Source organism: Myotis brandtii, unplaced genomic scaffold (assembly GCF_000412655.1).
Source record: "Myotis brandtii unplaced genomic scaffold, ASM41265v1 scaffold276, whole genome shotgun sequence".
Lineage (NCBI taxonomy): Eukaryota > Metazoa > Chordata > Mammalia > Chiroptera > Vespertilionidae > Myotis > Myotis brandtii.
Window position 1 is genome coordinate 2224832 of NW_005360509.1, and position 10954 is coordinate 2235785.

At 38.3% G+C, this 10954-nt stretch overlaps 1 protein-coding gene across 3 annotated transcripts in view; it reads right to left on the reverse strand.

The window, feature by feature from the left end:
- Positions 1–5436: 5436 nt before the first annotated feature.
- TGIF1 (TGFB-induced factor homeobox 1) overlaps positions 5437–10954 on the reverse strand; it is an 8392-nt gene continuing 2874 nt past the window's right edge. For 2 of the 3 annotated variants that reach the window (XM_005868738.2, XM_005868739.2), the window contains exons 2-3: positions 7263–7486; positions 5437–6492 (exon numbers count right to left, since the gene is read on the reverse strand). In XM_005868738.2, coding sequence (XP_005868800.1) covers positions 5917–6492; positions 7263–7445 — 759 coding nt within the window. In that variant the 5' untranslated portion in view covers positions 7446–7486 and the 3' untranslated portion in view covers positions 5437–5916. Of the gene's footprint in view, positions 6493–7262; positions 7487–10426; positions 10633–10954 lie in introns of those variants that run through there. The other variant, XM_014541674.1, reaches the window with a different exon arrangement.

The following is a 10954-nucleotide window of genomic DNA, read 5'->3' on the forward strand; positions in this document are numbered from 1 at the left end:
AAAATAAGGCTTTTTTTAGAAATCCTAATACAGGTATGAAATCCTGGAGGACAAAATTATATAATTATATGGGCCTTGAAAGAGCAATAAAGCCCAAGGATAACTATTGAATTGTAATTGAGTGTAAACAGAATGCGATGCCAACTGAAGAAGGAAAAAAAAAGACTAGATGTTATCTGACCTACCTACCTACCACCCTTGAGTATAAATGTGTCTTGGTAAGGAACATTTGCTATTTTATAATTCAGAATTCTCAACTCACTGCCAGAGCCCCAAAGAACGTCATCTTCATAGACAGAATAGTATATTGCACTTAGTAACTGCTTTACTGATAACAGAGTTCCCCTTAACTGAGCTGTTTCTTCCTTACTTCCAGCATCAGGCCAGCAGGCATTAATTTACATACCCACATAAATGTCAGTGCAAATGAGCTGAGGAGGCCTGATTCATCATTTGCAGAGATTTGAGTTACAAAGAGAAATACCACCCCCCTCCCCCTCCCACCCCGCTACCCCGCCGCCATGGATGCAGGTTTAACATTGTGACACCCAGTACAATCGCTGAGAATGCCTTTCAAGGAAAACATGCTGCTGTGTGAACCCAGTGGGCAGACGCAGAAACAGGAAGGCTGAGATTAGAGTCGGCATTACAGTTCTTTTGATGTTTTCTGAGCCAACTAGGGAAACCGGTGAGGCTCTGAGAGAGCTGATCAAAGGTACCTCTGCAGGTTCAAATTAACAGGAGTTGGTGAATCAGGGCAGCACCTGCCTGTGAATAGAAACATATTTCACCAAATAAAGTTAATCTTTTAGTCGAGCTTGGAGGTGGCAGTTCTTTTATAAAACTTATATAGGCCAAGTTTATTCCTGCTGTATCTTAGGTCTCCAAAGGGAAAAGAATGCTCTGCTGTATTTTGTTCACAAAGAGGTGTTTATTTATTTTAAAGCTGATCTTTGCCCCGTGCTGTATTTCATGTAAGACCTTTGGCTCTAATTGACATACATTGTTTTAGAAAAGGTGGCTGTTTGGGGGTTGGAGTTAAAGAGTGGGAAGGCATTCCCATATAGCTTTACTTTCCTTTTAAAATTACAACTGTTGTTCAGTTAAACTATACCCTTGTCCCAGAGCAATCTTAATCTCTATTTGGCAAAATATAGCTTAAAAGACAGAGGAAGTTGGAAGGAGCAGCACAGAGTAACTATACATACTAGGATAAGCCTAAAGATTCTCAATCAAAATAAAAAAGAGAAGTGTGCTAAAAATGGTAGTAGCCCGAGGTTGCAGATTCAAAAAGCCACTAAGGGAAGGGAAATTAAATACATTGAATACCAGCTTAAGTTTAAGACTTACACGGAGAAGCTACAAAACATTTCTTGGCATTGCAGAGTTCATTATTTCAGGCCCTGGCTGGCTAGCCCTAAGGCTTAGGACACCAGGAGGATGTGTCAGATCCTGCAAGTCTCCTGAGAAGCAAAGGTGGCCAAAGGGAATGGAATGGGCAAGGGGAAGGTGGTTAATAAACAGCAGAACGGTAAACTGAGGTACTTGGAAGATAAAACATGTATATTATGATCATCTGCCAAAGCAACCACCAAATCCTTACAGAACAGGGTAATAAAAGTGGGATGGTTCCAAACTGTTTCATTTCAGGCATAGTGTGTGGAAAGTGTAAGCTTACAGAATCACCCCATGGACGTGGGCTCTATTGCAGCTGGTAACCAGACAAGCTGAACATTGATGAATCTGTTTCCTTAGATACACAATGGGAGTAGCATCTCATCAGGGTTGTGAGGATTAAATGAGATATGCACATAAAATGTTCAATTAATATAATATAGAGTATAAAATATTATATAAATGTTATATATTGTCCATTTCAAATTAATCTAACATTTTCATTTCAATATGGGTTTACAGATGACACCTGATAACATCATAATGGGAAGGGCTGTCGATTAGATAATTTAAAACACATGGTGTTCCATATTGTGGAGGTTTACTATATCCAAAGGCTGGGGGGAGGAAATGTTAGTGTCATACACACTGGCTTTTCACACAATCATTTAAGCAATCAAATTTCCAAGCAAAAAATCATTGGGAAGAAATTTAAAGCAACAGAATTTTAACGCTCTCCTCTTAATTGGCCCAAGGAGACCTAACACTAGATCTCTGAGCGTTGCTTTTAACTCTCCAATTTCCAGAGATAAAAGTTTATTTTTCGGTTTGATACAAATGCATGTTACCTTCCTGCAGTGTTAGATCTGTTAGTGGCTTGGCTTTACATATTATATGGACTACTAGTATATGTATACTATAGGGTAATCTCAGTGCCACTTTCAAACTTATGTTAAATCTAATTGGATAAGTTAACTTGGGTGACAATTTTACAGAAAATTACATTTCTTTCACAAAGATGCCCCAACAAAAAGACTGCAAAAACAAAAATTTTGTCTGGAAAGAGACTCCTAATATTCTACTTATGAAGAGAAACAATGGCTAAAGAATTATTTAGGGTAGTGGTTCCCAAACTTGCCTATGCATTAGCATCATCAAAGGAGTTTTCCAAAATTTCTAAACCCATCCCATAGCTTTTGTGGGGGTTTTGGAAAGTTTTCCAGGTGATTCCAATGTGCAGATAAGTAAACAAATACAAATTATCCAATCCGCAAAGAGAACCAAGATTGAAGAAAAGCAGAACCTCAGAGGCATGTAGGACAATCCCAAGCGATCTAATATAAACCTACTGGAATTCTAGGAGAAAACAGGAAAAAAAAAAAATGAAGAAATGGCCACAACGTTCCAAACGTAAACTTACTGATCCAAGCAGCTCAACAAACCTCCAGCATTGTACTGAAATACGATAATAAAAGAGCCAGAGAAAAAGACATTACATACAAGAGAAGAACGATACAAAAGACAACTGTTGTTTCATCAAAAACAGTGGAAGCCAGCCCTGGCCAGTGTGGCTGTTTGTTGAATGTTGTCCCATCCATGGAGAGGTTGCTGTTCAATTCTGGGTCAGGGCACATGGCGGGGGTTTCTGGCTGGATCCCTAGTAGGAGGCATGCAAGAGGCAGCCAATCAATGTTTCTCTCTCCCTCTCCCTTCCTCTCTCTAAAAATCAATAAAAACATATAAATATTTTTAATAGAAACATATTAAAAAACAATGTAAGCCAGAAGATAATAAATGTAATAATGAAAAAATAGAAAAAGATTATCTACCCCTAATTCTATCTTTAATGAAACTACCCTTAAAAGATAAAATATTTTCAATGAACAAAAACACAATTTGTCACCACAAGCCCACACAAGTCTCAAGAAATTCCTTTAAGCTGAAGCAAAATGACATGTCACTTGGACTGACACAAATGTAGAAACTCAAAAATGGTAAATATTTAGCAAATACAAAAGACTATATGTACACTCTCTTTTTTCTTTTTGTAATACATTTAACTGTTTAAAGGAAAAATTATAACATTGCCCTGTTGGATTTATCATGTAGCCATAATATATATGGAACACAAAGGAAAATAGGAGAGAATGAATGGAACTATACTGTTGGAAGGTTATATATGAAGTTGTATATTAATGCTAAGTAGATTGTAATAAGTTAAAGATATATATTGTAATCCCAGAGCAACCACTATAGTCAACTGTAATTGAACAAAAATTTTTTTAAAAAACTAAAGTATAGTTTGTAAACCAATAAAAAAGGTAAAACCAAAATACTAAAAATATTCATGTAACCCAAAAGGCAGGAAGAGTAACAGAGGAAGAAAAAACCCCAAATGGTAAATAAATCCAAACATATCAGTAATTACAGAAATGTAAATCAACTGAACACACCAAGTAAAAAAGGCAGATTAGGCTAAATAAAAAAGACCCAAATGTATGCTATCTAAAAGGGATGAACTTTAAACAAAATAGGTTAAAAATAAGCAAATGAAAAGATATACAAATGTTAAATGCAAATACTAAGCATAAAAATAACTTCTACTTGGTTTAGATTTTAAAATTTTAAAATATATTTCTTTCCAATTACATTTATTAAAAAAATTACATTATCAATCAACTTCAAGAGGGAAAAAATAAAACAGGCAATTTGGGGTGATTTTTTTCTTAAACCTTTGGGTTTCATTTGACCCTTGACATTTTCTTTAATCACTCATGGCTTCTTCTCTCCCCTTTCTGGTATGATTCATAAAACATCTTAACTGGGAAAGCCTTTTATGATTTGCTGGTCTCCCTTATCTGTACTCAAAGTCTTTCAGCCTTTGATCTAGCTATTAAAGCAACTAATAATTCTCAGTCACCTCTATCTCATTTTTATTTGTGTTTATTTTGTTCCTTTTATATACTCTTATTTCAGTTTTGGTTTTATCTATTTATATGACCCTGAGGTGGGATCAGTCTACTTGAGGCTGATGTGCCCTTCAAAACTGTGCCCTTACCGGGTTATAGCAGCACACCTTTCCCTCACCTATTTTTCTTACACCTCCTGGTTGTAAGTTCTTTTCTTCCATTTTCAAAACGTCTTGGAGTTTAGCTCTTTCTACAGTAGGGACTTTCTAGTTTCAAAATTAGGCAAACTTAAATTTGGAAGAATTTTTCTATATTCTTTAAACAATGCTAAAGCTCTGATGCTTCCTCAAACTTAGACAAATCATAGCTGGGTCAGGGCTAGAAAAAAACATGAGTGTCATAACAAAGAAACCTCATACTAAGCATGACTACAAAGAATGGTTTTGTGGCATGTGACAAATCTGCTCAACCGTAAGTGAAAGAAACACCACCAATTCCCTTCTGGCCATCCTGCTTCATAAATAAAGTCTAGCCCAACAAACTCCGCTTGTGTATGGCACCATTTTCTCACAAACTGTGACCTTAGAAAATAAACCTAGTTAACAGCCCCACAAAAGATAGAACCTGTTTTAATCACTTTAGAAAATGTTTTAAAAGGTGATTTCTGTACAAATAATGCTGTCTTTGAATGTACACTCCTTATCTAACTGTACCAAAGAATAAAGTTTAAAGGGTAACATGAAAAAGGGGTACTATTAAGAGACTGCTTAGGTTGTTTACTTCTGGAAACTTAAGCCATTATCAGGTGCTTTGAGACCTTTCTTTTCAACACTGGCCATGTCTTAAAATATGCAGGACAGATTACCAAGGGATTGAGTGGTTAACTAAAGTCTGATGGAATGATTCATTTCAATTTGCCCTGCTTTAAGAAAAGCTTTATGCCTCCTATCAAGAGTAAATATCACACATCCTGTTTATACATACTGGCTTATTGTCCAAGGTTCTTCAAAGAGCTGATGACACCCCCCAACTCACACTCAACCCAACCCCCCAACTTCCTCTCATTGGCGTGATATAGTCCTACTCACTTTAAAGAAGCACCTCCCTCAACAAAACAGTCTGTGTTACAGTAAATTTTAAAGAAAATACTTTATTGTGTCATGAAAAAAGGCATCAATCAACTAGATTCATACTTGTTTGAAAAAAATTTGAAAATTTATTAGACAGTATGTGGACATCCTGTTCCACATGGGAATGAGAAGATGCTATAGGTTCTCTAAGTATTGCACAGTCTGAAAAAACACCAACAAAAAAAAAAAAAAGAGGGGGGGAAGGGGGGGAAAATCACATAATCTTGGGAACCATATCACATTATGAATAATCTACCAAGAAACATAAAAAAAAAACAAAAACCTTTGTTTCTACAGTAGCTTTGAGTTTATAGTTGTTGGAATGACTGTATTCCATTGAAGACATCTCAGTAACAGGAAGCTTCATTTTAACAATCCCATGTGCAAATATTAATAAAAAAATATATAAAATAATGCAATTTATCTCTTGCCATCACCCCGGCAATCATAACATTTGTTAGAACTGTTTTGCTTGAAAATAGTTAAGCTGTAAGTTTTGCCTGAAGCTCCATTTCTGCAGCCCGTTTGAGTGCAACATCCACTAGAAGCTGAAATCCACTAAAATCTTGGTTGAGGTCCGGTGGAGTAGGAGGAGGAGTGTTGAAAAGACCACTTTGTGTATGTGTGCTTGGTCCAGATTTACACGTGTCCTCTGGGTACATGAGGGAGGTGTCTGTAAAGTTGCTGGCCGCTATCTGCTGTATATCTGTGTTTTGTCCCACACCAACTGGCTGACAGAGAGAGAAAGGCACATCTTTCAATGCAGTCACAGTGGTATGACAGATCACTGATGGACGAGCCAGAATTGATCCCGGAGACGACGGCTTAGGGGACAGTGGCCTCCCTAGGGCTGGGTTTGGTCCAGCAGGACAGGAATGAAATGGGCTCTCCTCTAGAGCTGGCATGAAGTTTTTGATGCCCATTGCTGACTCCACAGAGCTCACTTCAGATATCTTGGCCCCACGGCGGGAAATTGTGAACTGATTTGGATCTTTGCCATCCTTTCTCAGCATGTCAGGGAGGAGCCTTCGGCGGGCGTTGATGAACCAGTTACAGACCTGAAATGATTTGGGTATCCTTTAACACTCAGCATACATGTTCTGAGAACCTTCCATAGATGCTTAATTATCTCTTTGCGTTTAAGAAGACATGAAAAGACTTATTGGAACTTACAAAGTTATTCCAACATATTTGAGCCCAGACAAGAAAAAAAACTGCTTCCTATCATAAACCTGCTTCTCTCCAATACAAATTCCCTTGTCTCATCATCCATAAACCTTTTCAGGAGGAAAATAAAGGTATAAATTCTCAAATGTCTAAAAAGTTACTTCAGAGAAGGAGGTTTACCTTTTGACTCCCCCATATTAACCGATTACCTACTGCCCCAGCATTGAAGTTAATCAACTACAGGAAAATCTTTCCTGTATGAAAAGGGCCACTCCCCCAAGTTACTGATTTTTCTCAGTTCAAATCACTGTGTCAACAGACAGACATGAATTACCTCACTGAGGTCTGTCTTTGTTTAAATATCAAACCAGTTTCCTGGGTAATAGAGTAAGATTTAACCTCCTTTTTATGATTGTTGCACAAAGGAAGGCTCTTTTAGGCATTAAAGGAAATGTTATTTGACAGATGACTGTCAAGTGTTTGTTTCTCTAAATAGCCAGTTATTAGCTATCAGCACTAGAAAGTTTAAGAGATACCCCCACCCCAAGCTTTTGAGTCAGGAGGCACTTAATGACTTGACATACAGGAATGCTATAAAATGACTTTAGGGGAAAAAAGAAAGAAACCTGAGTGCATATACCACATGTTCTTTTTTTCCTACCTGTAGTGTAGATAGATGTGTTTGCTGGGACAGCAATGCTTTTTCTTGCTCTGAGGGGTAGGCATTGTATCGGTGCTCATACAACCAATCTCGGAGAATCTGCACAGATTCCTTGGGCAGGTTGCCCCTTCTCCGTCTCTTGCCTGAGCCGGCAGAAGAGGAAAGGTCCAGGGGGATGTCCATGCTGTCATCATCCTCGGTCTCACTGCCGGAGGCGACAACACCTAGGAAAGGACAAAGGCCAGCCGTCAACCGGTTTCATCAGCAGAGCACCTACTGCAAAACTCATCTCTTTGACCATTCAGTGTAAACATGTTTTCTCAACTACTGAGAGGCAGGGGAAGGACCAGTGAGTGTTTTCTGTCCTGAAATACCAGAGCACATGTAAAGGCTCCAGAGTAATTTGACTAGAGGCACATTCTAGGTTCTCAACCAGTCGTCGGATGCCCTTTCATGCCCACTCCGCTAGGATTCAACTTTTCACATTCCTTTGGAATGATCCTCAGAAAAGTCCTTCATGTAATCCAACAGAGGAGACAAAGCCCCACCCCAAGTGAATAACAGCTTGCCACCTGTGCATCAGGAAAGGTGCTACAACAGATGGAATGTGTCTAACAACCTCTTTGAAGTCATTGCTATCTAGGATAAATCTAATGAGTGTTCTATTGTACATTTTAAATGCTATTCTTCCTCCTTCCATTGAAGGTTTGAAATAAAAAGGGAATATCTCTACATTTCTTTCACTGATATGAGGGAAAATCACACTCTTAACCCAGTTAGTGTTCTAAAGATAAAATGCATGTCTAAAGTTTCTGCCAATTCCACGGTCATTTCTTTTTCATGGCTCCTTACATTTATTCAACACCACTTCTAATGGCCAGTACTGGTCACTATTTAGTAAATACAAACAACCAATGAAGTTTTCAGTGTTGTTGCACAAAAAATATTTTTCTACTTGTAAAAGGTCAGAGATGCCTTAACTGAATAAAAATTTAAATTTCATATAAATTTCTACTGCCAGATTAATCTGAACCTAGAACACGAGGTATCAATAAGCAGAGTTGTCTTAATTATATGACAAGAAAACAACAACCCTGAATATGCAATCCCAAAGGAAAATCTCTTGTCTATAAGTACTTTAATTCCACCAGAAATTTTAAGAATTCACACACCATTAAAGGATATTCAAATCACACACAGACTGAGTTCAATAAAAATTCAGACCTGGCCCTTTTAGACATTTAAACATAATTTAGAACTTTATACGCTATTAAACACACACTCCACCCCACCCCCGTGCGTGCGCGCACATACACACACACACACACACACACACCCCACCCCACCCCCGCGCGTGCGCGCACATACACATACACACATACACACACACACACACACACAGAAAGAACATGGGCAACTCTTAGAATGTATTGATCTAAAATTTTAAGGATATAAATGAGTCATAAACTAGTGCATGCTTGAACCTAACAGTACTTCTACATAAAGAAAATTGATTAAACTAACACAAAATTTAAAGTTAGGCATTCTTTGTTGATGCAAACTTAATTGAGTGGTTTGCCTGGATAGGAAATAAAAACAGAATATTCTTCACAGTGATAAACCACTCAATGTACTTGAGGATTTAAAAAAAAACAAAACACCCTTTTAAAGCCTTTTAACACACTGAAACTCAAAGAACTACCCATTCAAAGGTTTGTTGATGAGATACTCCCCAGTTAGTTGAGTCTGACTTTATTTGGCGACACATGGTCAGTTTTGGACTGCAGGGGGCAGAGGTATTGGCGAGTGTCCACAGAAAAGGCAGGACCTTCCTAAGACCAAGTAAACCAAGTTCTAACAAAAGAGCAGGATGAGTAACAAAAACCCACACCTGAAACCTATATGATCATATTGACCAATGTCGCCCCAATAACTTTAATTAAAAAAAGAGCAGAATGAACTTGCAAATTCACTTTAGCTCAAGCCTTATTAAACAGCCATCAATAAACCAATCACAGAAAAATCCTAAATGTTAACCCCATGTATTTGATGTTTCCCTTCCCAGAAGCTTTCATTAAACTGCTTTTTTTTTTAAAAAAAAAAACTTATTTATTGATTTTAGAGAGACAAGAAGGGGGAGAAAGAGAGAAACATTGATTTGTTGTTTCACTTATTTATGCATTCCTTGGTTGATTCTTGTATATGGCCTGGCCAGGGATGGAACCCCAAAACCTTGTGGAGTATGGGGATGACACTCTAACCAACTGAGCTACCCACCCCACAAGGCTCATTAAACTGCTTTAAAAGAAAAAGAGGTACATTTAAAACCGAAACTGCTTTCACTGTTGAAAAGATGAGAAAAATTTTAAACCCATATTAAAATTTGGGTGAAGAGCTCTTCATAAAAAAAAAACTTAATAAATTATAAATGAGTACATTTTATATTTGCAAAGAAATCTAGCTTTTTAACTCTAACTTTTAAATACTTGAGTAACTAAAGCAAATTTGTTTAAACTCCTCAATGTCTGAAAAGCCAGACATTCTTTTCAAAGCTGTTACCCCCCCTCCCTTTTATAAATTTTTTTTAAAGTGTGAAAATTTGCTCATTAAACAGTGAATTGTCAACTGTAAGTTGATAATAACAAAGAATCTAAAACAACAACAAAAAGACCCTGAAGCCTGCACTTCGATCTGCTTCAGTTTGACAAGAAGCCTGAGCTTTTACAACAGGTTAATGACACACAAAAGCAGGTTTCAGTTAAGCAACACCCAACTGCAGTGCGACTTGACTCTGTTCTCAGTTCATTTAAACAAATGAGTGCCAGGCCTCTGGACCTCTTAACAAATATTTCCAATATGTGCACAAAAGCTGAAGTAACAGGAAGTCAAGACTTCAGTTTCTTGGCTACAGCAGCTGATATTTCACCCACGTTTGCTGCTGTCAGGACTATTTTCATTAAAACTCTCCCTCCGGATTGTGGCTCAACTTGGAAAAACAAAAAGACTTTTCCACGTTACTCATTTCCTATTGTAACAGAGCCTTTGAAAAGTTTCCCGGTTACGACTGGTTTCCAAACGTCCTGCTCTCTGCTTACACTTTTTAAAAATATGTGGTTGGGGGGAGGGGTGTGGGATCACAAGCCGCCTTCACTCCATCCACATACAAGGGAATGTTGTTTGGGAAGATGGCCCAGGGCTCCCACCGGTCTGTAAAGCAATCCTCTCCTTTCCGAATAGGAGCTGGGGGTGCGAGGGAGAGCCAGAGAGCAGTGGCTGGATACCTAGAAGAGGCAAGAACCTAGAAGTAGATTCACATAATCGAAGGAAAAGTTTAAGGACACAATTAGGAAAAGGCAAACCTAACCTAACAGACTCCCTGCCCAGAACAGCTCAGAAGCAGCAGGAATCGTACCCCAGCCGAGGAGCAGCCACAGAACAACGTTATCGCAAGAATCCCATGGTCGGGAAGGACGAGCGGAGACTTTGGGGGTTTCCTCAAGGGGCCTCTTTCTGCGTGGCTTAGGACCATTTGGGGGGCTCTTTTCGGCATCCTCTGCTCTCTAAGACGAGACCCTATGATCACTTTTCAGTCTTCCCAAAGCCCGGGCTCTGAGATGGAGTTTAAGGTGATTTTGTTTTCAAGAAAACTTGAAAACAGACTTTTATAAGATAAACAATAGTCCAAGCCGAGG